Below are 26,481 nucleotides of genomic sequence, written 5' to 3' on the forward strand. Positions count from 1 at the left end.
TCTCTCTTTCCCTCCCGCTCTGTTCCTGTGCTACTGCGAGTGTAACTACCGCCCCTCCCCCCTCTGCCCAGCGCAAAGCACAAGGCTCGTGTGCTGAGTGAAGCGGGAAAAAAGTGCGAGAGTGGCTGTATCCCAATTCAGGTTATGCAGCCTTAAAGTACGCAGCCTCAACGAGCCTCAACGGTCCTCAAGGGCCACGTACTCAAATATCATTAATGCAGAAAGTGCTAGGCTTGTAGGCTTGTGAAATGGGACGGTCTAGCCTCAGTCGCGCTGCCCAGGTTGCCTAGCAACCATGATACTAACAGAAGAAAGAAACGTTTCATACAGCTTTGATTGACAGAAATGAAGGAGAATATATTTTGTTCATTTGTTTCTACATGAGCTCTGTGTAATTTAAAAAGTATCTGAGGCTGAGACCACAGGACTGTAAAACATGATTGTTGGGCTTCATTTCTGTACTTTAAGATTAGCTAGTAAATAACAATTAGCTAATGTTGTTCATGAGACTAAAATCATCTCACTTTGGTAATGTAACTATAATATGGGCAATATTATAGTTATTATATTAATCATTGTTAGTTATTACAGCGGTGAGTTTGAACTCTGTGTCAAATACTGAGCTTCAGTAAAGATTCAAGTTGCATTTATTTATATGTCCTCTCAATCGTCACTCAAAGATAAGTATCTTTGACAGTGTATATATAGATGTATCATATATAAGAGACAAATATTGTTCTTTCAGTATGTTGGCATTACTAAATTTGGCTCAATGCTTACATATATGTGTAAAAAGAAAATGTACAAGCTGTGATAGAGAAAATCACACCATGTCATAACTGCTTTAAGTTATACAGAATAGATATCAGAGCCTTAAACAGACTGACTTCTGCTAAATGGGTCAAACTAGGCAGAAAGTATACGAACACATAACATCCTTATAGAATATGATGTAATAATAATAATGGATTGGATTTATATAGCGCTTTTCAAGGCGCCCAAAGCACTTTACAATGCCACTATTCATTCACTCGTGGGGGCAGCTACAGTTGTACCCACAGCTGCCCTGGGGCAGACTGACAGAAGCGACGCTGCCATATCGGGCCAACACCAGTAGGCGGTAGGGTAAAGTGTCTTGCCCAAGGACACAACGACCAGGACAGAGAGCCTGGGGATCGAACCGGCAACCTTCCGGTTACAGATGCACTTCCCAACTCCCAGCGCCACGGTCGCCCCATGTAACACCATAGATCAACTTACCTCAAAATATCTAAAGCATATACACAATTACAGCAATATGATGCAACAAACACAGTAGAACTACTAAAATACTCAAAGCTTCATAGAACTGAAACAAACATGGACATTTATTTTTAGGTCCATTCTGCTGCTGATACATACTTTAGGTTTCTGAATATTAAACTTGTTGCTGCCTTTCATATTGTGTAACTTGAAGGCCCTGAGTACTTTCTCCCACACTGAAAATACTGGAATGATATAATTATTTGAACATTACCTGTTCTGTCCTTATTGTGCGTCCCTTTGCCCAACTTGACAGACAGCTAACGGTTTCAATGAACATTGGAGGCAGAAGTAAGTTTAAGGCTTTTTACTTCGTCAGTAGTTCAATGAATGACATCCTTTTCTTCCCGTAAAACTAAAAACAAACACAAAGTAAATGTCACAAGATGTCTATACCTTTTTAAACACACTTCTAGGATATGAACTATACTGTTATATAGTATGTGTAATCAACAGCGACTCAGTATTGATCACAATACAACTTAGCGAGTTTAGCTTCCTCAAAGATAAACATAGCAGATGAAATAACTGGTTTCTAAACAAATCTATGTAATAGAAATGCACCAAATAAACTTGTAAACATGTTGTACATTAATACTCACAAGCAATAACTCTCCAAGGCAGAAACGTTTTAAAGAGCAACAACATATTCTGCAGGCTAACAAGCGACCAGCTTCCTGTTTCCTCTACTCACGGGAACACAGAAAAACTCCACCAAAATAAAAGCTGGCGATTATTCCCACTATGACCAGCAGAGGGTGCTGAAGAGAAAGAACCTATGCATGTCATAACATTACCTAATAAGACTGATTCAGGACAATTAGTTATTCTAAACTTTCCTAGCAGTCCTTCACAAACAGGAAACAGTCTGTCTATTCTCTCCGTCTGTCAGCTGCTGCTGGCTCTTCCTCCTTCTCTTCCTCACACACTGCTGAGTTTGTCATGGTGGATCATCAGGGCTGCAAAGCCTCACAGATGATGTGCAGCAGTGGGTCCCTCAGTCTGTCTTCACTCTGGACACTTGCAGTTGTCACACATGGAAATCAAATGTGTGATGAGCTGCAGGATTCAAACACAAGTGTAACTTATAAACACATGTTTATAGACAAGACAAGACAATCTCAGGACAAAAACCAACCCCCCAGGCTGCAGGAGACTTGGGGTGGGTGAATGACCTAAATAAATATTTTAATAGGTTTGATCAAACACCCACCCCTCCCACAGCATCGTCCCCCCTGCTGCATTCTCCTTCATCTTCAGGGACTGCCTGTCCTTCATCTCAGGACTTCACACCTCTCAGCTTCACACCTCCCAACTCCCAGTCATTACACCCACCCCCGGCTTCTGTGGACTCCAACATACACACCCCTCCCCCAAAATCCACTCTTTCTATCTCAGCACTTCAAGTGAGGAATGAGCTTCGCAAGATCAAGGTGCGGAAGGCTGCAGGTCCAGATGGCGTCAGCTCCAGGCTCCTGAGATGCTGTGCAGATGAACTGTGTGACATCCTAGGTTATCTGTTCAATCTGAGCCTGTCACTGGGGAAAGTACCACAGCTGTGGAAGACCACCTGTGTGGTACCGGTACCAAAGACCTCCCATCCCAAGGACCTCAGCAGCTACCGGCCAGTAGCCCTGACATCGCATCTGATGAAGACCCTCGAGAGGTTGGTTCTAAACCATCTGCGCCCCCTGGTGAGGTCTTCATTGGATCCGCTGTAGTTTGCTTACCAGCGTGGCATTGGGGTGGAGGACGCCATCATCTACCTCCTGCACCGAGCTCTGACTCACCTGGAGAAGCCTGGAAGCACTGTGAGGATCATGTTCTTTGATTTCTCCAGTGCTTTTAACACCATCCAGCCACGACTTCTGAGAGACAAGCTGGAGCTATCAGGAGTGGACCACCACATGTCCCAGTGGATACTGGACTACCTCACAGAACGTCCACAGTATGTGAGGTCACAGGGCTGTGTCTCTGACACGCTGGTCTGCAGTATGGGGGCCCCACAGGGAACTGTGCTGGCACCGTTCCTCTTCACCCTCTACACTGCAGACTTCTCCATCAACTCCCCACGCTGCCACCTACAGAAGTTCTCTGACGACTCTGCCATAGTCGGCCTCATCACAGGTGAGGACGACTCAGAGTACAGACAGTGGACTCTGGACTTTGTTGACTGGTGTCAGCAGAACCACCTGCTGATCAACGCCGGGAAAACGAAGGAGTTGGTGGTGGACTTCCGGAGATGCAGACCCACCACACTGACACCGGTGAACATCCAGGGAGTGGACATTGAGATAGTGGACTCTTATAGGTACCTGGGTGTTCACCTGAATAATAAACTGAACTGGAGCCACAACACTGATGCTCTTTACAGGAAGGGTCAGAGCAGACTCTACCTGCTGAGGCGGCTGAGGTCATTTGGAGTCCAGGGAGCGCTTTTAAAGACCTTCTATGACTCTGTGGTGGCATCTGTCATTTTTTACAGTGTAGTATGTTGGAGCAACAGTTTATCGGCAGCTGAGAGGAAGAGGTTGGATAAATTCATCAGGAAGGCCAGCTCTGTTCTGGGATGCACCCTGGACCCAGTACAGGTGGTGGGAGACAGAAGGACTCTGGCCAAAATAACATCTCTGATGGACAGAGTCTCCCACCCCATGCATGTAGATGTTGCTGAACTGCAGAGCTCCTTCAGTGACAGACTGCTACATCCTAGATGCATGAAGGAGCATTTCCGCAGGTCCTTCCTCCCTGCAGCTGTCAGACTGTACAATCAGAACTGCTCCCAACAAACATAGATGTTTACATCAATGCTGTAACTGCAATAAGTTAGTTAATTAACCAATTCGCACTACAACCTGGTTTGCCTCTTACCTGTAAATATTTTTATTTAATTTAATAACTGTACAGTACTCTCTGTTTATAGTAACCATTGTCCTTAATGTAAATATGTAAGAAAAATTGTGTATGTTTCTGTTCCGTGTCCTGTGTACTGTTTATAGTATATTTGTCTTTTTGGATGCTGTTACAACCAAATTTCCCCTTGTGGGACAATTAAAGGATTATTCTATTCTATTCTATGTTCATACTTTTATTACACAATCAGAAAGAAAGAAAAAGAGAGAGTGGGCAGTAAGTGTTTTCTGTTTGTCTCGTACTTGTTGCAAAGATTCCTGTACAGAGAATGCAGCTGACTCTTCTTTTTCCATCTTTTATTCTGTGGTGTCTTGTTTTTTTAGAGGCTCCTGCAGACACATTGCAGTTGGTGGCAGCGAGTCCTCTTTTTCTAACCATTTCTATTTGTGCTTCTGCCATTGTAGATGCTTTAGTGTTTGCGTCTGCGTTTCTCTGCGTCTGCCTTGTCTTTGTTTTAACAACCAGGTTGTTTTGTGTTTCTGACATCCGAGATCCACTAAAGTTGGGTGAATTTGTCCCCCATTTATGGGATTTGCCAGTAGAATGTGCACTTTGACATCACGGACTGTTCATTTTTAAGTGCTGTTCCTTTGAATTTCCATGATTGGAACAATTCAAAATAAACCTACTGTAAAGGAAAGGTATTTATTTTGTAGCACATACCGAATTAACACATTAAAAGCTACTCTACAGGAATTGCAGTAACAAATAAAACAAAAGCAAAATAGTGTTAAAAAAAACCTCACCAAAGTAGAAGACGACTGTTTAGTGGAAAAGTATTCGACATTTTAGAGATTCTCACGCATAATAACTTCTTTTATAATACAAACAAGGGTAGAAAACTTTTATATGTCCTGAAAGATATTTATTAACATTATCCAATGAGAGTTACTGAATGTCTGTAGGAAGTGGGATATTGGTGGTTGCAGAGGCAACAGAATGCCATCTATGTTTTGTTTTAAATTCCGGTTCATTGCTGAATCTAAGAAACAACAGGCTAAAGAGGGAGGCTTTAATATAGGTTTACTGACCCTTACTATACCCAAAAAACAGATTCAGGTCCTTCTTTCAAAGAACACATAAAAATTGTGTTAGTTGTTCATAAATGTTATTAAAAAATACCAAATTGATTTGATTTTCTTTGTCTAAACTTAAATTATTCTAAACCAGCAGAGGCTGATTCTGAATACAAAATGAATGAGATTGTTGGGGCACTGGGGGGAGGGGGAGTACATGTTTGCACAAGCGGATTTGTATTAGTGACGGGATTTCCGGCTCTTTCAGCTCAACTCACTAAAAAGAGCCGGCTCTTCAGGTTGTTTTGTTACTTTAATTAATTTATTATTAACAATAATATAAAATTATGCACAAAAGGAATTACTAATGTAAAAAAAAAGGGGTTTTATTTATATATGTTTATATATAAATATATGCAGTGGCCCCTTGAGACAAAGCACGTACAAACTCCAAAACACATTTCTAGTGTTAACTGAACTACCACAGAGCTACCTACATCACTTAAACTACACAATTGAAAGCATATGTGTATTGTTTGTGCATTTATACACAAGCACTCATATATATTCAAATAATTTAAAAAAAAAGAAAAAGAAATGCTCATTTACCTGTTACTACCACACACCAAATCCGGTCATTGGTACTTGCTGGCTTGTGTAGCCACTAGGTAACAAAAGCTCAACACTGCCCCTAGCATCCTGGAGCACTTCTGTTGTCTTTTATACGTGTTTTGGAGTTTGTACGTGCTCCGGAGTTTGTACATGCTATGTCTCTACCACCGTAAATATACTTTTATTTATTCACTCCACATAAAATGTAATAAATAAATCATATAATTCAAAAAACCAACTATATACATTTCAACTTTTAACTATTAAAATTTTCAGCTTTTTCCTTTTAAACAAATTTAAAATGAAACAACACAAAACACTGCAAACCACAACACAATTAAATATAAATTAAAATATAAAACAAAAAGAAGATGCACATTCTCTGTCATATGGGCCTGCATGAATAAACTTTCTGAATCCTTTATCATCCGCAACCAGTGTTGCCAACTTAGCGACTTTGTCGCTATATTTAGCGAGTTTTCAGACCCCCTAACGAGCAACTGTTAATCCGCTAAAAAAAGACGTGAAAGACATTACAAAAAACAATAATTGCTAAAAGAAATTTAATTTGTAGTTCTAAATAAATTCTAAATGCATTTAGGACGTTTTTTGCTCACTTTATGTCTCGTCCACGATGTTATTTCTCTCTCCAGCAGTGTAGGTTACAATTACATTAGCATGACCAATTATGCAAATTAGGTGATGATGTCATTTAGCGACTTCTAGCGACTTTTAGGACAACCAATAGCGATTTTCCTTACTGAGGAGTTGGCAACACTGTCCGCAACTGAAAATAGTTGTGGACCATTACTATACCTTTCTAATGTGACGTTGTTGTCCCTGGCTCTCTTTTTCTGTCTCTACCCCCCACTCTGTTCCTGTGCTACGGAGGCTACGTACACGGGTATTTTTGAAAACGGAGATTTTTCGTTTTTTAAAAAATTCTGTCCACACCTAAAAGTCTTGGAGAACTTTTTTGCCACATGTATCGCAAACCACATCTCAGCTGTTTGTGGAGGTAAAATAAGTCCGCACATGACTCCGATAACGCTCAGCCATTGTTGTGAGTGCGTGCGCCAAGGGGCCTGGCAGACTTTTATATAGCCTATTTCGCACATGACTATGAAAGGCGGAAGAGGAAGTAGTTCCTTTGAATGTAGACAATCCGAATGTTATAGTTTCTTTCAACTGTGTTCCTGTTAATGATAAACTACAGTTTTACTCTAAATTACTAAAATATTGATATTTTAATGTGAGAATCGATTCTAGAACATAAATGATTGGTATAGATGGAATCGATATTTCAGGATCAATCCGCACATCACTAATGCGGAGTGAAGCGGAAAAAAAGTGCGAGGGAGGGTGAGAGAAAGAAAAAAAAACCCACGGCTAGCGATAAGGAGCCGGCTCGCGTCGTTCACGTCAAAGATCCGGCTCTAAGAGCCGTTTAGTTTGCGACCGACACATCACTAATTTGTATACTTAAAGAAAAAAATTCAAGACCCTCTTTAAGCTGAAACATTTTTTTTTCATCTCACTCAACGTAAATGTAGGACTCCAGCATTACTGCAATTCTTTCGCCCTTTCAAGGTCACCTGAATGAATGCAGCTGCTGTTGGCCTCTCTGTACTTTTTGGATAAAACTACACCTTCAGGTAAGGTAACATATTAATTTTTCATATAACCAATTGTGTATTTCTCTATTAGCTGAATGTAGAGCACTGCTATTTATCCTAGAAGCTTGTAACAGTTGTTTTTTGAACTTTTGGTGGTGCTACCAATCTTCTCTCCTGGAATATTAGTGTTTTGACAATATAGACATGACTTGTTTTAGAGGACAAGTTATGTAGCCACCAACTTTTAAGTACTCTGTGCTTGTGCTAGCTTAACAGTAGCTAGCCAATTATTCAACTTTATTCAACAAATATTTATAATGTATTTCAACGGGGAGATCCTTCGAATCCTCATTCAACTTACAACTTACAGTGTTCAGTCGACAGTCATCATTTTACCCTCAAAATGTAGCCATTGTTGCCCTCTTTCATCCAATGTCATGGTTCTTTCAACTCTTCCATAGAGTCCAGTGTTAAAATGGCTCCTCAAAACATTCAGCTATCAGCATCCACACTGCAGTTTCTCAGAAAATGCATTTTCTAGTTCACAATTATTATTAATCTTTATATTCATGTAGCATTTTGTAAAAGAGACGGTTAAACCCATATGGAAAAGAAATAGTAAAAACTTATATGATTTACTCATGAAAGTGGTCACTTTCATGAGTAAATCACATAAGGCTTACATGATTTACTCATGAAAGTGGCCACTTTCTCATTACTTTCATATATTGTTTTAGTAAGTATCCAAAACATACAAGTTTCATTATATAATTTTTCAAGGGATCTTATATCTGTTTTCACTCTTGTATGCTTTTCATACAAGTTTCACACAAGACAGATACAAACTTTATAAGATTTATATATATCTTTTCCATATGGGAAGAGCCATGGGCTTCAGACCCTTGGTTTGAGCTTTTCAGCTAGAAGAAGAACGCTCTCAAAGCAAGTCAGAAAAAAAAAACATAATTGAATCATCTAATTATTAAAATGCAGTTCATTTGAGGGAAAACTCATTTGAAAGTCTTTATTGTTAGTGGCAGCTTTGAAAAATGTATAAGTACTGTGTTACAAGTCAGCACAGGTCAGACAGTCATTACTCAGATCAGCTGCAAGTTCTCACATTGTTTCCACTGCTGTTGATGTCTCCATTCACTTTATTTTCTTGCAGGTACATGCAGAAAACTGCAGGACTAAAATATGGCATCATATCACACCTAAGCTAAGCTGTCTCAGACTTGTCAACAGGGAAATGTATGCTTCACTTTAATGGGATTCTGCCCAAGTGGTGCAAGTAATCTGTCATATTTTCACATGCTTGCAATTACCCCCTAACCTCAATCATGTAATTGCTTACTAAGTTTCCCAGACAACAAGTAATCTCTAAAGCTTCTTCATTAGCAATTACACATGGCTGGGAAATTGTGAAGATATTTCTGGAAACAGACCCTCATGTTTGCTGACATTGATGTACGCAAGAAGGGCAGAGGGATTGCAGTGTGCAGCATTAGCTGTGGGTCACAGGCTGGACTTGGCTCATTATTTGGTCTTTGACACCACGTAGAGAAGCGCACCTCGCAGAGACTTTCACCGGCTGTGTGTCCATCAAAATGTGCTAGCATCTGACGAAAGGTTCGGGTGGTGCAAGCTGTAATGGAGTTGGAAGGACACAAAGGGAAAGTAAACGGACATCCAGTAATTGTACTGGCTGTCTGCTCAGACCTGATGGAAGCAGTCAATAATTTGTTTAACAGCTACCAGGAGACACGAGGGGAAAAGCTGCAAACTTTCTGTCACTTTATGTCTAGATTGAAAATAAAGTTTTACTATTTCATGCAGATGGAGAGTTGTGGGGAAAAAAAACCCCTCAAATAAGTGAAATAAAGTAAAACTTTGATGTACACCGCAGCATCGCAAACACCTGAATGCTCCAGAGCAAACTGCCAGAACAGCTGCTTTAACAGAGGTGCTCGCGCTTACTGATGATCAGTTAATCAAGTGCATTTGATTAGCCGTACCTGGCTGCTATTTATCCTCTTAATTCTAGCGGAAGCAGTAAGGGTGTAGACATCTTTTTCACATGCCTGTATATAAGTGATGGGTATAACTACTGCACGCTACAGGACCCAGCGAAGTGTCTATTTCAAGGTAAGTCTGTCCTAAAACCCTCTCTATTCTGTTCTTATTTGTTTTCAGGCTTAAATTTAGTGACCCAAACTACTCTTGTGCTCTTAAAGGGTATTAAAAGGTCAGAAATAAAGCCAGAGGCCTGACAAAACGCTGACGTAATAGAAAACACACACATAGTTATCTTAATAAAGGAAAATAAGGGTGAAAAATAACAGTTTACATTTCTTCAGTAAAACATTTACAATGACGTCAGGAAAGTTTTGGTTTCAGTTTGTCAGAAATCTAGATGCCATCTTATTTTAATCCTCTTAAAATATATACTTACCAGCCACTTTGCTGAATACACCTACGACTTTGGGCATTGGTTCTCTGTGGCATCAAATCAACGAGGTGCTGGAAACACTCCTCAGAGATTTTGATCCATATTAACACTATAGCATCACACAGTTGCTGCAGATTTGTCACCTGCACATACATGATGGGAATCCCCACATTTGAATTTTGTGACATGGCTCGTTATTGTGCTGAAAGCAGCTGTCACAATCTGATCGTCACAGAAGAAATCAAGACTGACCAACCTTTTCCCCAATCTTCTATATCTAATTTTGGTGAGCCCTGTTTTTAGTTGTCCACTTGTTTCAGGGTTTAAAGTGATGTGTAATCATAGATGCTCTTCTCAGAAGCTTAAGCTTTCACCCAGAGAACTGCTGCTCACTGGATATTCTTCCTTTTTCTGATAATTCTCTGTAAACCCTGGAGATGATTATATGGGAAAATGTCATATTTGGTCTAAAGTACCACTCTGGAGTCAGTCTCAGCATGCCAAAGAAAGTTTTTAAAAGATTTATTGAAAGGCAACCAGTTTCTAATATTGAGTAAATGTGACAGTTGAGACTTTGGTTTAGCAGCAACGACACAAATAGGAGCTCTGTGGATGAGGACAAGAAAAGGGACTCTGAGTTTTGCAATAAAAGGTGGAAGTTTAACAGTCTTACTTTGTGGGGTGAGCGACTGAGGCTCAGGTTGGGGCCTTTGGTGGAAAGTCTAGTTTCTAGAAAGGTGAGGGGTGTAGTGGTGGAGAATGGGCATGTTTCTGGTAAGTCTTCCTTCTAACAGGTAGGATGACGGATTTCTTTGAACCTGCAGGAGCAAAAATTCTGAAAGACTAGGCCGTTTGAGACCAACATCCATGCCACGTTCAGTCGTAAATCACCTTTCTTCCCCATTCTGGTGCTAGATTTTCTTAAGCAGGTCATCTCAACCATATCTACCTGTCAAAATGCACTGAGTTGCTGCCATGTGATCAGCCGATTAGACACTGAACAGGCTGTTGAACAAGTTTGCATTAAAAAGTGGTGAATGTAAGTTTAATTTCCAAAATGAACAGTTATGCAAACCGCCTCCTTTTAGCTAGACATGAAAATTGAAAAAAAAAAAAGGTAATTAACGTATCACAGCAGCTATGATGATGTTTGGAGGTTTTTCCTGATTTTTAATATTTTTTTAATGATTTCCTGCAGATTTAAAGATGCAAGTAAAAAAGTAACAAAACACACTAAACAGTCATTTCCAGGACCAAAAACAAATTAAACAGAGCAAACTGCACATGGCTACAATAAGGGTTTGTCTGCCCAGTGAGCAATTTCGATTATGACTAGAAAGAAGCCTTCCCCGTCTTCATTGCCAGCTCTGTCACAGTTAAATGGTTTGGAAACATGGAACATTTCTGACATGGAAACATGGAAACAGACACATTCAAATTAGAAAGACACATTTCTGTTTTCCTTTCGGACTCTTGAGCCAGTCAGTTTTCAACAAAAACGCTAAATTGAGAGTGCTTCCAACTCGCTGAAAGCTTCGAGCTCACCTACGGTTTTGAACTTGTGATCTCGCTACGCTAACAAGTCCTGAGCTGTGATCACAAGAACCACGTGGGCTTAAAACGCTGTAATGTGTGCTGTGAAAATGGTGATAAATGGGAGTGACAAGAGTCATTAAAACATGCCCACTGCTTCTTTTTTAAACTGTTACGCTTCCCTAAGTGCCCTCGAGCTAAAAGGCCCAAATGTGTTTCAACTAGTTTTGACTGAATAAGGGCAGCGAGTTGACCTTTGCACAAAGCAGAGGTATTTAATTGTTGCACGATCACTATCTGGGTTAAAAGTAAATGTCATAAGCCAGTCTTTTTCTGGCAGATCCTCCACAGAAGCCGGAAAAAGTACACGCCTCACATTTTATGTTTTTATTTTTTTCATCAATCATTAACAAAAAAAAAAAAGGATCCAAGGTGACGTATATTTAAATAGAGATTAGAACCAGCCTCATCCAAAAGCTCAGTTTACATTAATTTATTTTAACTGCTCTGATCTATTGTTTTCATTAACACCTACTCCTACTGTCAAAAAATAATGCATACTACTGTGGAGTCACTGGGTGACTACTTTTAAAAGCAAGAGAATTGTTTATTGTGCAATAAACTCAGAACTGATGGCTGACCAGAGGGTGTAGTACAAAGAGAGATTAATGGCTTAGCAAGCTATGTTGAGCTTAAGTCAGTTTCAGTCTAAAATTGGCTGGAAGCAATTTTCATTGATTACAGACAATATACTTTCCTTCCTGCTAAAATACATTGTGTATGAGCAGCTTGTTAAGCCGTACCTTACTAACGCCACCAAAAGAAGCTGTAAAGAAGCAGTTGTAAAGATAAAGTGCCAAGTGTGCATTGCATTGTCATCCCTTATAGATGTGTTTGTACTTGCTTCTAATCTGCCGCTAACCTTGCTTTACACTGCTGAAATTGCAGTTGTGTTCCCCATATTGCTCTATATTTGTTGGTGCTGAGCAGGTAAAATGGTAAATGATGTGCACTTATATGTAATTGCTTTAATGTCATAAAATATAGATCCTTTTAAACGTAACAGCTGATGGCGAGTGAGGACTGTCCCTGACAAAGTTAATTGGAGCATTTATCAGCTACAGAGTCACATGCTTTTCCTCAAAGGTCAGTGGAGGAATCTACTATTACAAGTGAATACCTTTGGTTTAGAATTTCTGCACTTATTTTGCAAAATAGGTTCAATAAAATTCATGTCTTTTACTTTGGGGCTTAAAATACAAAGCAATTGGAAAATAAAGCAGGCTGTATGGTTTATTTTCTTTTAGCAAACACTGCAGTAACGTAACAAGACTGCCCACTCTACCTGAACCAAAGCTGCCCTGTGTATTGCACGGGTGTAATGAAGTTGTTGGCCAAGAGCCCCAAATTGGAGAATTTAAATCCGCTTCAACACCACAACATTTTTAAAGAACCAAAATGAGAACTTTTCCAGTGGAGCACTCTTTTTAATTATATTTCACCTTAATGTTTTCAGACAGTTTGCACAGGATTTGAAGCAAAACATGACACTAATTTCAAATAAGAAATTTAATTAAAATTTTCTTTAAAGAAATTAAATATATGAGCTGAAATATGCTGAGAAGAAGAGTACAAAGAATATTGCTGTGTGGGTTTTCTACTGCGAACAACCAATTTCAGATTGAATTAATCCACTGTAAGCATCAAACTATTCAGAGATCCATCGTTAAGTTTGGGGTAAAGTCTAACATGGTTAACATTTGCCATTTCAGCTAAATGACTCAGTCTGTGCAGGAGTACCAGAAGCTTTTTAAAGGTTTAAAGGTAAAAAGTTCTTCTTTTCTGAGATTTCTCACTTTTTCATCACCATGTAAACCCTTTACTTCCTGCTAGGTCTCTGAGTATATTCAGGCTTACTTAATACCCAGACAGAACGGCCGATCACATGGTTGTTCAAAACCAGAAAAAAAACATCAAAGACTGATAACAGCATTTAAGAGGTGCGCTGACGAATTAGTGTCTGCTGTCTGACTTCGAGTCTGCTCTGTAGTAGTTAATGCTCCCAGCCTGACAATAGGCAAAAATTAGTCTGCCAGATGGATTATTCTGGCTCTATTAGCATGACGTTTAGAAAGTGCAGAGCTAAGAATCTAATCAACGATGCCATCAAGAGGGACAGTCCAGGCCACTCTGCCGCTAACAAATGGGATTCTGGCTGTGATGAAATGAACAGTGCATTATTCTTACCAGAGCTGATGATGCTTACAGGATGCAGTCCTCACACAGCTGTACAACGAGCTCAACAAATCATGGTACAAAACTTTATGGATTTATTATGCAGTACGTTTGTTTTTCTTATTTTGATACACAGCGGTGTGAAAAAGTGTTTGCCTGCTTTCTAATTTACTATCTTTTGGATGTTTGTCAAATGTAAATGTTTCAGATCACCAAATAAAGTTAAATATTAGAAAAAAAGATGACACAAGTAAACAGAAAATGTAGTTTCTAAATGAAGGTGTTTTTTATTAAGTGGAAAAAATCCAAACTTACATATTTCTGTGTGGAAAAAAACAATTGCCCCCTAAACCTAATAACTGGTTGGTCCACCCTCAGCAGCAGCAACTGCAATCAAGCATTTGCATAACTGGTAATAAGACTTTTACAGCGCAGTGGAGGAATTTTGGCCCACTCATGTTTGCAGAAATGTTATAATTCAGCCACATTGGAGGGTAAATTGAATCAAGAAGCTGTTTTTTTTCCCCCCCCCTTAAAAACATAATTAGTGAAAATCAGTGAGGCACAGTATTATAACACACTATAACCAAAGTTAGTATCTAACAGTCTCAAAGTCTCATCTTTTTCATGTTTCACATGATTTTTCATGGCTGATAAATTTCTTTTAAAATACACCAAGTGGTCTTCACTGATATTTAGGTCGTGTCCAAATTCATGGGCTGCATCCTCCTGAGGCCGCATTTGTAGACCGATTACGTCACAGCGACGCGCCGAAGGCTGTCCAAATTCGTAGACTCCTCCGAATGCAGCCGACAAATGTGTCCTCCTTTTCCCCGAATTTGAAGGATGGGTCGGGTGTGTCCTTCGTGGCCTACCATATCCCAGAATTCATAGCGCCGCCCAGCCAAACTCCAGTTTCCAATAATGGCGGCCGCTACTAAGTTTTAAAATTACTCTTACTAATCTCTCTGGGTCACAAAATAAACTTGTAACATATTTTCAGGCGAGAAAGTAGCTGTGTAAACATCAAATATCTGCTCGGTTTATCAAGATATCGCATATTTGCAAAAGTGCTTCGACGTTTTCGGAGCATCTGCTACCCACCAGCTCGATAGCAAGCCGGGAGCTCGAGGGTCACTGAAGCCGCCGAGAACGGCACAACTCCCGGCACATCATTTTCAGATAACCGCGGAGTTTCGCTACTTAGGTTAAACGTAATATATAAGTCACTTAGACAACCTAAAATGTTATTGTTGGGCTTTTTTCAGTGTTTTATTTGTTCGTGAGTAAATTGGTTTGGCTGAGATTAAAGTTATTAGATTAGATTAGATAAAATAAAACTTTATTAATCCCCCGGGTGGGTTCCTCCGGGATTTTCACACAGCTGAATAAACGTCAACAGAAACAGAAAACTGATTAAACAGAAGTGTGAGACGGTCGAGAATTTACGCCAGTGTCCTGTTATATTTTAGATAGCAAGGAGCAGACGGCCGAGTTTACTAAACTCCACCGGGACAGCGGTGACGCTAATCAGAAGGCTAGACCGTCCAATTTCCCCAGCCGTTTACTTCCGGCCTACCCGACCTTCTGAGGACCCGGCCCACGTAGACCGCGAAGGCCGGGTCCTCAGGAGGATGCAGCCCATGAATTTGGACACGACCATAGACTCATGGGAGACTTCATTGAGTACAACTATCCAGTTGCTTGGTAATGCTAGTATCTAATCAGCCAATCACATGCCAGGCACTAAATGCATTTAAAAACATAAACATGGTCAATAAAATCTGAAAGTTTAAACAGCCGATTGGGGAAGAAAGGTGACTTTAAATTTGGGACTTCAAATTTGCCAGTGGTTTGGATGGTCAGGTGGGGTAATCCGAGTATTTCAGAAACTGCTGAGCTGTTGGGATTTTTCAACAAAATTATTATTTACAGAAAATGGTCCAAAAAAAGACAAAACAGCGAGGAAGTGTTCTCTGGGTGAAAGTACCTTGTTGATGCCAGAGGTCAGAGAAGAATTGACCAAAAGCTTTGAGCTGATAGGAAAACAAAAGCAATTCAATCAACCAGTTGTTGCAACCAAGGTATGCAGAAGAGCGTGTGTGAACTCACCACACGTTACACCCTGAAGCAGATGGAAAATCACACAGTCCACTAAGAGCAGGAAACTGAGGCTACAGTCAATCTTATTTATATGGCACAAAATCACAACAGCAGATGCCGATTATTAATTCATACAGGTTCACCAGAACTATAACAATAAAAGATTGTAAAAACGTTGCCTGGTCAGATGAGTTTCAATTTCTGCCATCACATTCAGATGGTAGGTCAGAATTTGCTCTAAACAGCATGAATGCAGGGATCCATGCTGCCTTGTAGCAACAGCTCCGGCTGGTTTCGGTGGTGTAATGCCGTGGGATATATTTTGCTGGCATACTTCGGACCCCTTTCTACCAACTGAGAACCACAGCCTGCCTGAGTATTGATGCTGACCGTGTCACTCCCTTTATATCCCTTTATGCCCACCCTCTGTTGTTATCCAGCAGGATAACTTTCTACTGTGATGGAGGCAGTGTGACAATTTGGTGTTATTTGGGGTTTGGTCATTTTGCCCAAAGACACTTTAAAGACAAGCTGAGTGGAGCGGAGATGGTCTGTGATCCAAAAAATTAGTTGTCTTCATCTCAATTATGCGAAGCAGCAGCTGGGAAGGCAGTCACGTCCATGTCAGCCCACAGATCTAATCAACCATGGCATCCCAATTCTGACATAAAGTTTGTTGTGGAAATCTAAAATAAATCGAGTTGGACAAAAGCAGGCTTTCTTTATGAGTTTTATTTACCTCAGCAAAGGGTCAAACAACAGTACATACAAGACGACAGCACTAAGCCTAAAATATTTACAGAGACAAGTTATCTTCTGTGGTCACAGAAAACATTCTGAACTATTTTTGTAAAGAATGGCTTTTATACACACAGTTACAGGGTGGCACGTCACAAAAACCAGGTCTCAAAAAGAACAACTAACTATTCTTGTCAGGATTAATATTAATAATTTAACCTCAGCGTGTACAATTTTTAACTTTGTGTAAACAAAAACAATCCCACCTGCCTAAGCTGTGTTTTCAGTGCTATTTTGGATGCTAGCAGGGTGCAATGGAGAAAAGTGACGTCCAAGCCACAGAGGCGTCTGTGGATTTAGAGGACTTTCCAGCTCCGCTAAATCCCCTGAAGTGGACATCAGTGTTCTGGAGGACAATAATGATCGCTAGGCAATGCAACAGGAATCAGCTGAGTTGAAGAACTGTCCAGCCAGCTCCAGCCGTTGTTGAACCAGATGATGGTCTGAAGGGGAAAGAAAAGTCTTGGTTGTGATCAAACCACTAAGTAGTTTTAGCCAAAATGACACACTCATGGATATAATGAGGATTCATTGGGATTTAAATTTTTTTTTTCTTCATTTCATTGATTCCCAACTCACTGTTTTGGTCCTGGGGAGGCCCAACAAGGTGTGTTGTCAGTGCTACACCCATACCAGCTTCGGCTGTTTCATAAGTTGCATGTTGAAATGTCATTGAGCTTAAGTACTAAGGTGTGTGCATGATGGGTAAAAAGCACTAAAGGCATGAATGTGTGTGTCAATGAGCGAATGTGGGCTGCACTCTGAATGCTTTCACAGAAAAGCACTGCACAAGTCAGTCCATTTACCTTTTATCTCTGACTAGAGGACGCTAACAAGCTTTTAATCTACACCCTGATATCGATAAATCGCAGGTAGTTGAGTCAGTGTGAGAACAGGCCTTGGAAGTTTCAGCATTGTTTAAGTCTTGAAATGTGAAACTGTAGATACCTGGTGGCAAAGCCAACATTAACACCAGCATCTCGGTTTCATCAGAGTTTACATTTAGTCCGCAGTTCAACGGGAAAATCACTAAATTATAAACGAGGAACAATTTGAAAGGCCAACATATGTAGATATAAATGAATTTAATGTGTATTTTTGTGTCTCACTGCAAACAATCCAATGAAATGTGAGGCAGATACACCTCAGAGAATGACGAGTTTTCGTGGTTACTTTCCAGTGCAAAATTCCCCCTGGTTTCTAATGGCCGCCCCACGCCACCGACTCTGTCACTACTGATTGCTTGCATTTGCAATTATGCCTTGTTTACTTCTATCACTCCCTTTAGCTGTGGCAAGACGCTTATGTAACACAGTGTACGATGCACGATCATCTGCACTGCTGTCTCCCTGAGAGAAATCAATTTAGCCCAATAGTTCTCATCTGGCCTTTTCTATTCTGCACTCGCGTTGCTTTCTTCTCTTTCTGCTGTGTGTTCTCTGTTTCCTGCTTGTATGGGCAAACAGTGGGAGTCCTTTCATGATTACTAATATGTTTGGTACATAGTGGCCTGAGTTTGAAGTTTATTCTTTATGAAATATGGCACTCAAAGACAAAATATACTAAAGTGGCTGGATGGAGTTTGGGGGGTTTGGGGCATTTTGCACAGTATTTGAGGATTTCAGTGCATTTGAGATTCTTTGTTCGTGCAAAGTATTGCAAAAATGAACACAATCCTCTCAAACGATTGGAGAGGAAAAGAATTACATGTCAAATTTGGAAAAGGGCACGGTCAAATTCCTGTCAGCATACTTCCACTGTATGTCTCACATGCACAAATTTGGTATGCATGCAACCTGATCGTGTCCTCCCATCCTGCTGCACTTCACTGCACAAGGGGGTCAGGAAATCTATTAACCTTTCAGGCAGCAGGAGAACTACCCAGCTAGCCAGGAGGGGAGCAAATGCATCTGTATTTAAAGGTTAGGGGAGATGTGGAGTAATGAAGCAGAGGCAAAGAAGAGTGAAAGGAGGGGTTGGGTGGATTTGATATCTAGGAACATAAATACACAAGTCACTGCTCAGGTTCACTGAAGTATCTGTATGTATTCTCAGCAGGCACGCTCGAAGCTGTTTATTTCAGCTCTAGTGGAAAAGAAGAGTTCTCCAGTGCTTTGTGCTTTCACCTTCACATTTAGCTCTAGTAACATTTTTCAGAAATTAAAGCTGAACATTAGAGAGTCTGAGTGCAAAAAAAGACAGAACAGCATTTAGGGCTGAGATAAAAGCTTTGGTATATTTCTCTAGTCTAAAGAAATCACAGGTTAACATTAATAAAATTGCACTTAAGGGTTGAGTTGCTGCAACTGTGCCTTTCAACATTTCTTCACTTTCTTGCAATACAATTAGAATCCCAAAATAAAATAAAAACCCCCAAAAACAAATAGTAATTATTTCTTTCTTTCTTTCTTTTTAGCTAAATTAAGATCTTTTTTTTAGAGGAAGCTGGCAGTGACATGACATCAAACACCAAGGACAACCTGTGGCCATCATGTAAATATTTTGATAATGATAGAAGTGATTAACACTCCACCTATTGGTTCATTTTCTAGGAGAAAAAAGAAAATCGAAATTTTCCTGTGATTGTTCTAATAGAGTATTGATTTCTGAGACAATTTGCTGCAGCAGCTGAGGACATATGGACCGGCTAAAAAAAAAAAGGTCCAGTTTAATTGGTGGGACTTCTTTTGAAAGCATGACATGACATTTTTTGGTTTGAGCTGGTTAAACAAGCATCTGTGTGTCTTGTAATGCACTTATTTAAAAAAAAGAAAAAAAGACACTGGGGAGCTTCTTGCCTATTACTTGGCAGTATTTATTTTTCTTTCAGCTGCTCCCTTTAGGGGTCATCACAGTGGATCATCTGCCTCCATCCCACCCTATCCCTGGGCATCCCTTTCTGTAACTCCAACTCTCTGCATGTCCTCCTTTACTACATCCACTTTCTCTGTGGTATTTCTCTTTTCCGCCAGCCTGGCAGCTCCATCTTAAACATCACTTATCAAATATTTCCACTATTCCTGACAGTATCTGACATTTAAAATAATCAGTGCCATTTTTATGTATTGCCAATGTAGTTACCAGTGAAAATACATATTTTCTGTTATGAAATGGATTTTTATATATGTGGTGTGATGGATTGTCTAGAAATAAAAAGGAACAACAGAAGTCCAAATGTATGCTTTTTACATCTTTTTTTTTTTTTTTTTTTTAGCTTTTGTTTCCTGCAATGTGAAAACCTCTAAACAAACAAGTAAAAAATCTATTTGTGTGTTTTTGTTTTTTCTGATTTTTTTTGTAACTTGAAAATGTCAAACTGTGTCCATTCTTTGTATTATTGTGGTTTAAATATTAATTTGTAACATGTTTGTAAATAATTAAACTTCTGACAAAAACTCCACCAGGTTTACAAGAAACCATCAGTTGATTACAGTCCACATGTCATCATCACCACAGACTATCCTGTCCCCTCACCCAGCCAGTTCCTGAGCCTGGTTCTGCTGGAGGTTCCTTGCTGTAAAAAAAAAAAGAAGGAGTTTTTCCTTCCCACTGTCGCCAAAGGGCTTGCTCATAGGGGCTCACATGATTGTTAGGTTTTTCTCTCTGTGTACATTACAATATAAAGCGCCTTGAAGCAATTGTAGTTGTGATTTGATGCTGTATAAATAAATTGAATTGAAAAGACAAAAATAACCAGCATCACTAAGAGGTCAAATTCCCTGGCTAACTGGCTAGGTCACCCCCCAGTGTTGTGTTACTGTGCTGAGCAAGAGTTTTCCCCAAATGAGAATTTGGGTTAAAATGTTGTGTTGTTTAGATACAGTTTATGCATAAGGAACTGATTGATAAAATACACTATGTTCACATAGTTTTAAGAGAAAAGACAGTGAAGTTGAAATGAAAATGACTTAAACTGAAAATATCAAAAGGTCCAGTTATTCTGGATTGCATTGTGTGTGTTTTCTCTCTCTCTCTCTCTCTCTCTCTCTCTCTCTCTGACTGTTTTTTTTAAGTACTGCATTACATTCATTGAGTTTGAATGTTTTGTTTTTTTTTCAACACGCTGCAACAATGGCATTCCATCAGGGCAAGAAAGGCAAGTAGTCCATGTTTAGAGTAATATAAAACAGACACAATTAAAAAATCCATTCATCCATGGTCTTCTGGTTATCTAATTCAGGGTGGCAGAGAGGCTGGTGATTAATTGAGCTGCCATAGGGTGAGACGTGGGGTACACCCCGGACAGGTCTCCAGACTGAAAGTGTACCAATTAAAGGGCTTTCATCCCTTTGATATGTTTCATGTCAAATAGTGTTATATTATAAAGCATTTTACCCGTTTGCATCCATCCTTTAAAGTACTGCCATCTAGGCTAGTTTCTCTGGAAGCAGGATTAACTCTGCTTGACTTAATGGAGTCAGTCTTTTGAGAGTGTGCCCATGTCCCATTAACAAATGCTGCAGCTTTTTCTGGCTGTTTGTGCATGTGGTTTGTGGATAAAACTCTTTGATGGGAAACTAATTGGAGACCAACATGCTAGGCAAGCCGGCGCTGGCTGTGCTTTCACTGCTCTGAGATCAGTAGACTGTTTTGGAACTCAGAGACTCTCAGACCCATGGCTATTGTCAATCCATTCATCATGCTGTATATATATATTTAATATTTTAACCCCTATAGCATTTTTCATAGTGCTTACTTACTTACTCGCTTAGGTAGTTATTGCATTAATGCATCAAACGTGAATTAATTTGCAGGTTTGACTGCATAAATCGGGTAAAATCTGCTTTCATATCCTACATAATGTAAATAAATCTTTACAAATTTACAAAAACCCTGAAATTTGAAACGGGAGCAAATGTAAAATTTTGCAGTTTCTCTCTACAATTTTGTCCTGATTACCATCAGCCAAACGACAGTTGGTGCATACACGATAAAGCAATATCTCTTGAGTTATACTCAGTTAATTGACAGAACTACAGATGTTTATCATATGCACAACAGCGTGCAACATATAATTTGCATATAAGACGAAAATAAAACATACGTTGACACTTGCAGGTACACAACCGACAACAGCTAATAGAACCTGCAAGTGTGATCCACCTGTCCTGCCTAAATTACAGCGAGCAACTGAAAACAAATCATCAGTTCAGGACAAACAATGTAAAGCTAGACATAGAACATAGAAGGCTTCTCTCAATATTCACAAAAGAAAATGAAAGACTATCAGAACATAAAAACACAAATACACACACACAGAGCACCCTTTCCCTTTGACACCGCAGCCAGAATAGCAGTGGGCTAATCCACCTGTGTGTGGAAGCAGAGTAACACAACAGCTTAATTAAATTTATCAGAGTCGTTATAAGGAAATGAAAACAGGAACTGGAGAAGACAGGTGCCAATTTTTAGATTTAGTTGCCTCTTGCAGATGGCAGAACTTCTGTAAATTTGAGTTTGTTAATACAAGTTGCTGCAAAATAAGAAAAATAAAAAATCACAACTAAAGGAAAGGAAATGTCCTTTATATAGTGTGCTGTCCATTTAAGTAGGAAGAAGGTTATTTCTGAATCCAACTGTGGAGGTCAGAAAGCTGTGATTGTTCTAATAGAGTATTGATTTCTGAGACAATTTGCTGCAGCAGCTGAGGACATATGGACCGGCTAAAAAAAAAAAGGTCCAGTTTAATTGGTGGGACTTCTTTTGAAAGCATGACATGACATTTTTTGGTTTGAGCTGGTTAAACAAGCATCTGTGTGTCTTGTAATGCACTTATTTAAAAAAAAGAAAAAAAGACACTGGGGAGCTTCTTGCCTATTACTTGGCAGTATTTATTTTTCTTTCAGCTGCTCCCTTTAGGGGTCATCACAGTGGATCATCTGCCTCCATCCCACCCTATCCCTGGGCATCCCTTTCTGTAACTCCAACTCTCTGCATGTCCTCCTTTACTACATCCACTTTCTCTGTGGTATTTCTCTTTTCCGCCAGCCTGGCAGCTCCATCTTAAACATCACTTATCAAATATTTCCACTATTCCTGACAGTATCTGACATTTAAAATAATCAGTGCCATTTTTATGTATTGCCAATGTAGTTACCAGTGAAAATACATATTTTCTGTTATGAAATGGATTTTTATATATGTGGTGTGATGGATTGTCTAGAAATAAAAAGGAACAACAGAAGTCCAAATGTATGCTTTTTACATCTTTTTTTTTTTTTTTTTTTTAGCTTTTGTTTCCTGCAATGTGAAAACCTCTAAACAAACAAGTAAAAAATCTATTTGTGTGTTTTTGTTTTTTCTGATTTTTTTTGTAACTTGAAAATGTCAAACTGTGTCCATTCTTTGTATTATTGTGGTTTAAATATTAATTTGTAACATGTTTGTAAATAATTAAACTTCTGACAAAAACTCCACCAGGTTTACAAGAAACCATCAGTTGATTACAGTCCACATGTCATCATCACCACAGACTATCCTGTCCCCTCACCCAGCCAGTTCCTGAGCCTGGTTCTGCTGGAGGTTCCTTGCTGTAAAAAAAAAAAGAAGGAGTTTTTCCTTCCCACTGTCGCCAAAGGGCTTGCTCATAGGGGCTCACATGATTGTTAGGTTTTTCTCTCTGTGTACATTACAATATAAAGCGCCTTGAAGCAATTGTAGTTGTGATTTGATGCTGTATAAATAAATTGAATTGAAAAGACAAAAATAACCAGCATCACTAAGAGGTCAAATTCCCTGGCTAACTGGCTAGGTCACCCCCCAGTGTTGTGTTACTGTGCTGAGCAAGAGTTTTCCCCAAATGAGAATTTGGGTTAAAATGTTGTGTTGTTTAGATACAGTTTATGCATAAGGAACTGATTGATAAAATACACTATGTTCACATAGTTTTAAGAGAAAAGACAGTGAAGTTGAAATGAAAATGACTTAAACTGAAAATATCAAAAGGTCCAGTTATTCTGGATTGCATTGTGTGTGTTTTCTCTCTCTCTCTCTCTCTCTCTCTCTCTCTCTCTGACTGTTTTTTTTAAGTACTGCATTACATTCATTGAGTTTGAATGTTTTGTTTTTTTTTCAACACGCTGCAACAATGGCATTCCATCAGGGCAAGAAAGGCAAGTAGTCCATGTTTAGAGTAATATAAAACAGACACAATTAAAAAATCCATTCATCCATGGTCTTCTGGTTATCTAATTCAGGGTGGCAGAGAGGCTGGTGATTAATTGAGCTGCCATAGGGTGAGACGTGGGGTACACCCCGGACAGGTCTCCAGACTGAAAGTGTACCAATTAAAGGGCTTTCATCCCTTTGATATGTTTCATGTCAAATAGTGTTATATTATAAAGCATTTTACCCGTTTGCATCCATCCTTTAAAGTACTGCCATCTAGGCTAGTTTCTCTGGAAGCAGGATTAACTCTGCTTGACTTAATGGAGTCAGTCTTTTGAGAGTGTGCCCATGTCCCATTAACAAATGCTGCAGCTTTTTCTGGCTGTTTGTGCATGTGGTTTGTGGATAAAACTCTTTGATGGGAAACTAATTGGAGACCAACATGCTAGGCAAGCCGGCGCTGGCTGTGCTTTCACTGCTCTGAGATCAGTAGACTGTTTTGGAACTCAGAGACTCTCAGACCCATGGCTATTGTCAATCCATTCATCATGCTGTATATATATATTTAATATTTTAACCCCTATAGCATTTTTCATAGTGCTTACTTACTTACTCGCTTAGGTAGTTATTGCATTAATGCATCAAACGTGAATTAATTTGCAGGTTTGACTGCATAAATCGGGTAAAATCTGCTTTCATATCCTACATAATGTAAATAAATCTTTACAAATTTACAAAAACCCTGAAATTTGAAACGGGAGCAAATGTAAAATTTTGCAGTTTCTCTCTACAATTTTGTCCTGATTACCATCAGCCAAACGACAGTTGGTGCATACACGATAAAGCAATATCTCTTGAGTTATACTCAGTTAATTGACAGAACTACAGATGTTTATCATATGCACAACAGCGTGCAACATATAATTTGCATATAAGACGAAAATAAAACATACGTTGACACTTGCAGGTACACAACCGACAACAGCTAATAGAACCTGCAAGTGTGATCCACCTGTCCTGCCTAAATTACAGCGAGCAACTGAAAACAAATCATCAGTTCAGGACAAACAATGTAAAGCTAGACATAGAACATAGAAGGCTTCTCTCAATATTCACAAAAGAAAATGAAAGACTATCAGAACATAAAAACACAAATACACACACACAGAGCACCCTTTCCCTTTGACACCGCAGCCAGAATAGCAGTGGGCTAATCCACCTGTGTGTGGAAGCAGAGTAACACAACAGCTTAATTAAATTTATCAGAGTCGTTATAAGGAAATGAAAACAGGAACTGGAGAAGACAGGTGCCAATTTTTAGATTTAGTTGCCTCTTGCAGATGGCAGAACTTCTGTAAATTTGAGTTTGTTAATACAAGTTGCTGCAAAATAAGAAAAATAAAAAATCACAACTAAAGGAAAGGAAATGTCCTTTATATAGTGTGCTGTCCATTTAAGTAGGAAGAAGGTTATTTCTGAATCCAACTGTGGAGGTCAGAAAGCAAAGGCAGAGTCATTTTGAATGGTTAATGAATGAAGTACATGCCTTGATCTTAAGTGGATCCCATGCCCAGGGACATATTCGAACAGTTAATGAGGTAGTTAATGGATATCTCAAGCAAACTGGATTCCAAATAGCAATTCTATGTCCTCATATGCCTTTTTAAAGGCATGTAAACCTACACGCATTACCCAGGGGATAGTGGAGAAAACATTAGAAAGACCATTTTGAATCCATCCTTTTATTAATACCACTCAGAAATGCCTGAGAGGTTTTGAGCAGAGCACTTTTCATTCAAATTCAAAGGAAGCATTCAGATGGAGTGACAGCTGTATTCATGCTCAGTCAGACAGAATGATCAGAGCTCAAACACTTCAGCTGAAAACAAAACCTTTTGCTTTCCAAGTCAATTTAATATTTGACTTGAGGAGAATGGCACGAGAGATACAACAATCCCAGAATGCATAAAATGCAATTTGAAAAAAAATGCAGATTACTGCTTAGTTAATTAAAAAGGCTGACTTAATAAAAATAATTGCAAGATGAATACAAAATTAACAATCAGCCAATCAATCCAACTGTCAGCAGACTTAATTACTTTGCTCCATCCACTGCAGTGTATTGAGTTTGGAGTGTTTTGTTCAGTCTCTTTTTACCCACATGTATTACTACTGTAACAGAAAATCTTCCAAATGCTCATCTCTACGGGAGGCTCAGAGGAGCCATGACTGTCATTAATCCATTAACAAACACCCAGAAAGCTGCCAAATGGATTTCTTTTATGTTCGCAGTTAGAATATCCTTTTAATAAAGTACAATCTGTCATGATGTTCTAAGAGAAAAATAAAAATGCATAACGAGACTCTTTGCTCATATAAAAGGGTTGCAAGGGGCCAACATGGCACTGCAAGTGGAGCTACTGCTTCCACCACCTCCTGCTCTGCTGGAGGATACCGGAGCGTAAGTAAGCCAGCTAAGAGGCATCATCTCTGGAGTCAAAGGAGCTTGCAAAGAAAAGCGTCTGGACTTCTTTAAGTTACTTGAAGACGTTTCACCTCTCATCCGAGAGGCTTCTTCAGTTCTAAGGTCAAATGGTGGAGAGTCCCAGATATAACCCTAGTGGGAGTGTCCCCCCACAGAGGGACAAAAGGACCCCCTGATGATCCTCTAATCGCCTGAGCCAAGGTGTGGAACTGGGTGTGGGTCTCAATCAGCCAGAGTTTCAGGTGAGTTCATTGTGAAACCTGGCCCCACCTTATCATGCGAATTCCTGAGGTCAGATGGCCCAGGGTGTGA

General features: G+C 39.5%; 1 protein-coding gene across 1 annotated transcript in view; it reads left to right on the forward strand.

The window, feature by feature from the left end:
• The first annotated feature begins 1,574 nt into the window (after positions 1 to 1,574).
• The window catches only part of LOC148097902 (uncharacterized), a 35,717-nt gene continuing 10,810 nt past the window's right edge, over positions 1,575 to 26,481 (forward strand). Inside the window, 4 exon segments of the mRNA XM_087831067.1 lie at positions 1,575 to 1,593; positions 2,563 to 2,735; positions 2,834 to 2,995; positions 2,997 to 3,429. Of these exon segments, the coding sequence (XP_087687193.1) occupies positions 1,575 to 1,593; positions 2,563 to 2,735; positions 2,834 to 2,995; positions 2,997 to 3,429 (787 nt within the window).

This window comes from Neolamprologus brichardi, chromosome 17, assembly GCF_056152115.1.
Source record: "Neolamprologus brichardi isolate AB-2024 chromosome 17, ASM5615211v1, whole genome shotgun sequence".
Lineage (NCBI taxonomy): Eukaryota > Metazoa > Chordata > Actinopteri > Cichliformes > Cichlidae > Neolamprologus > Neolamprologus brichardi.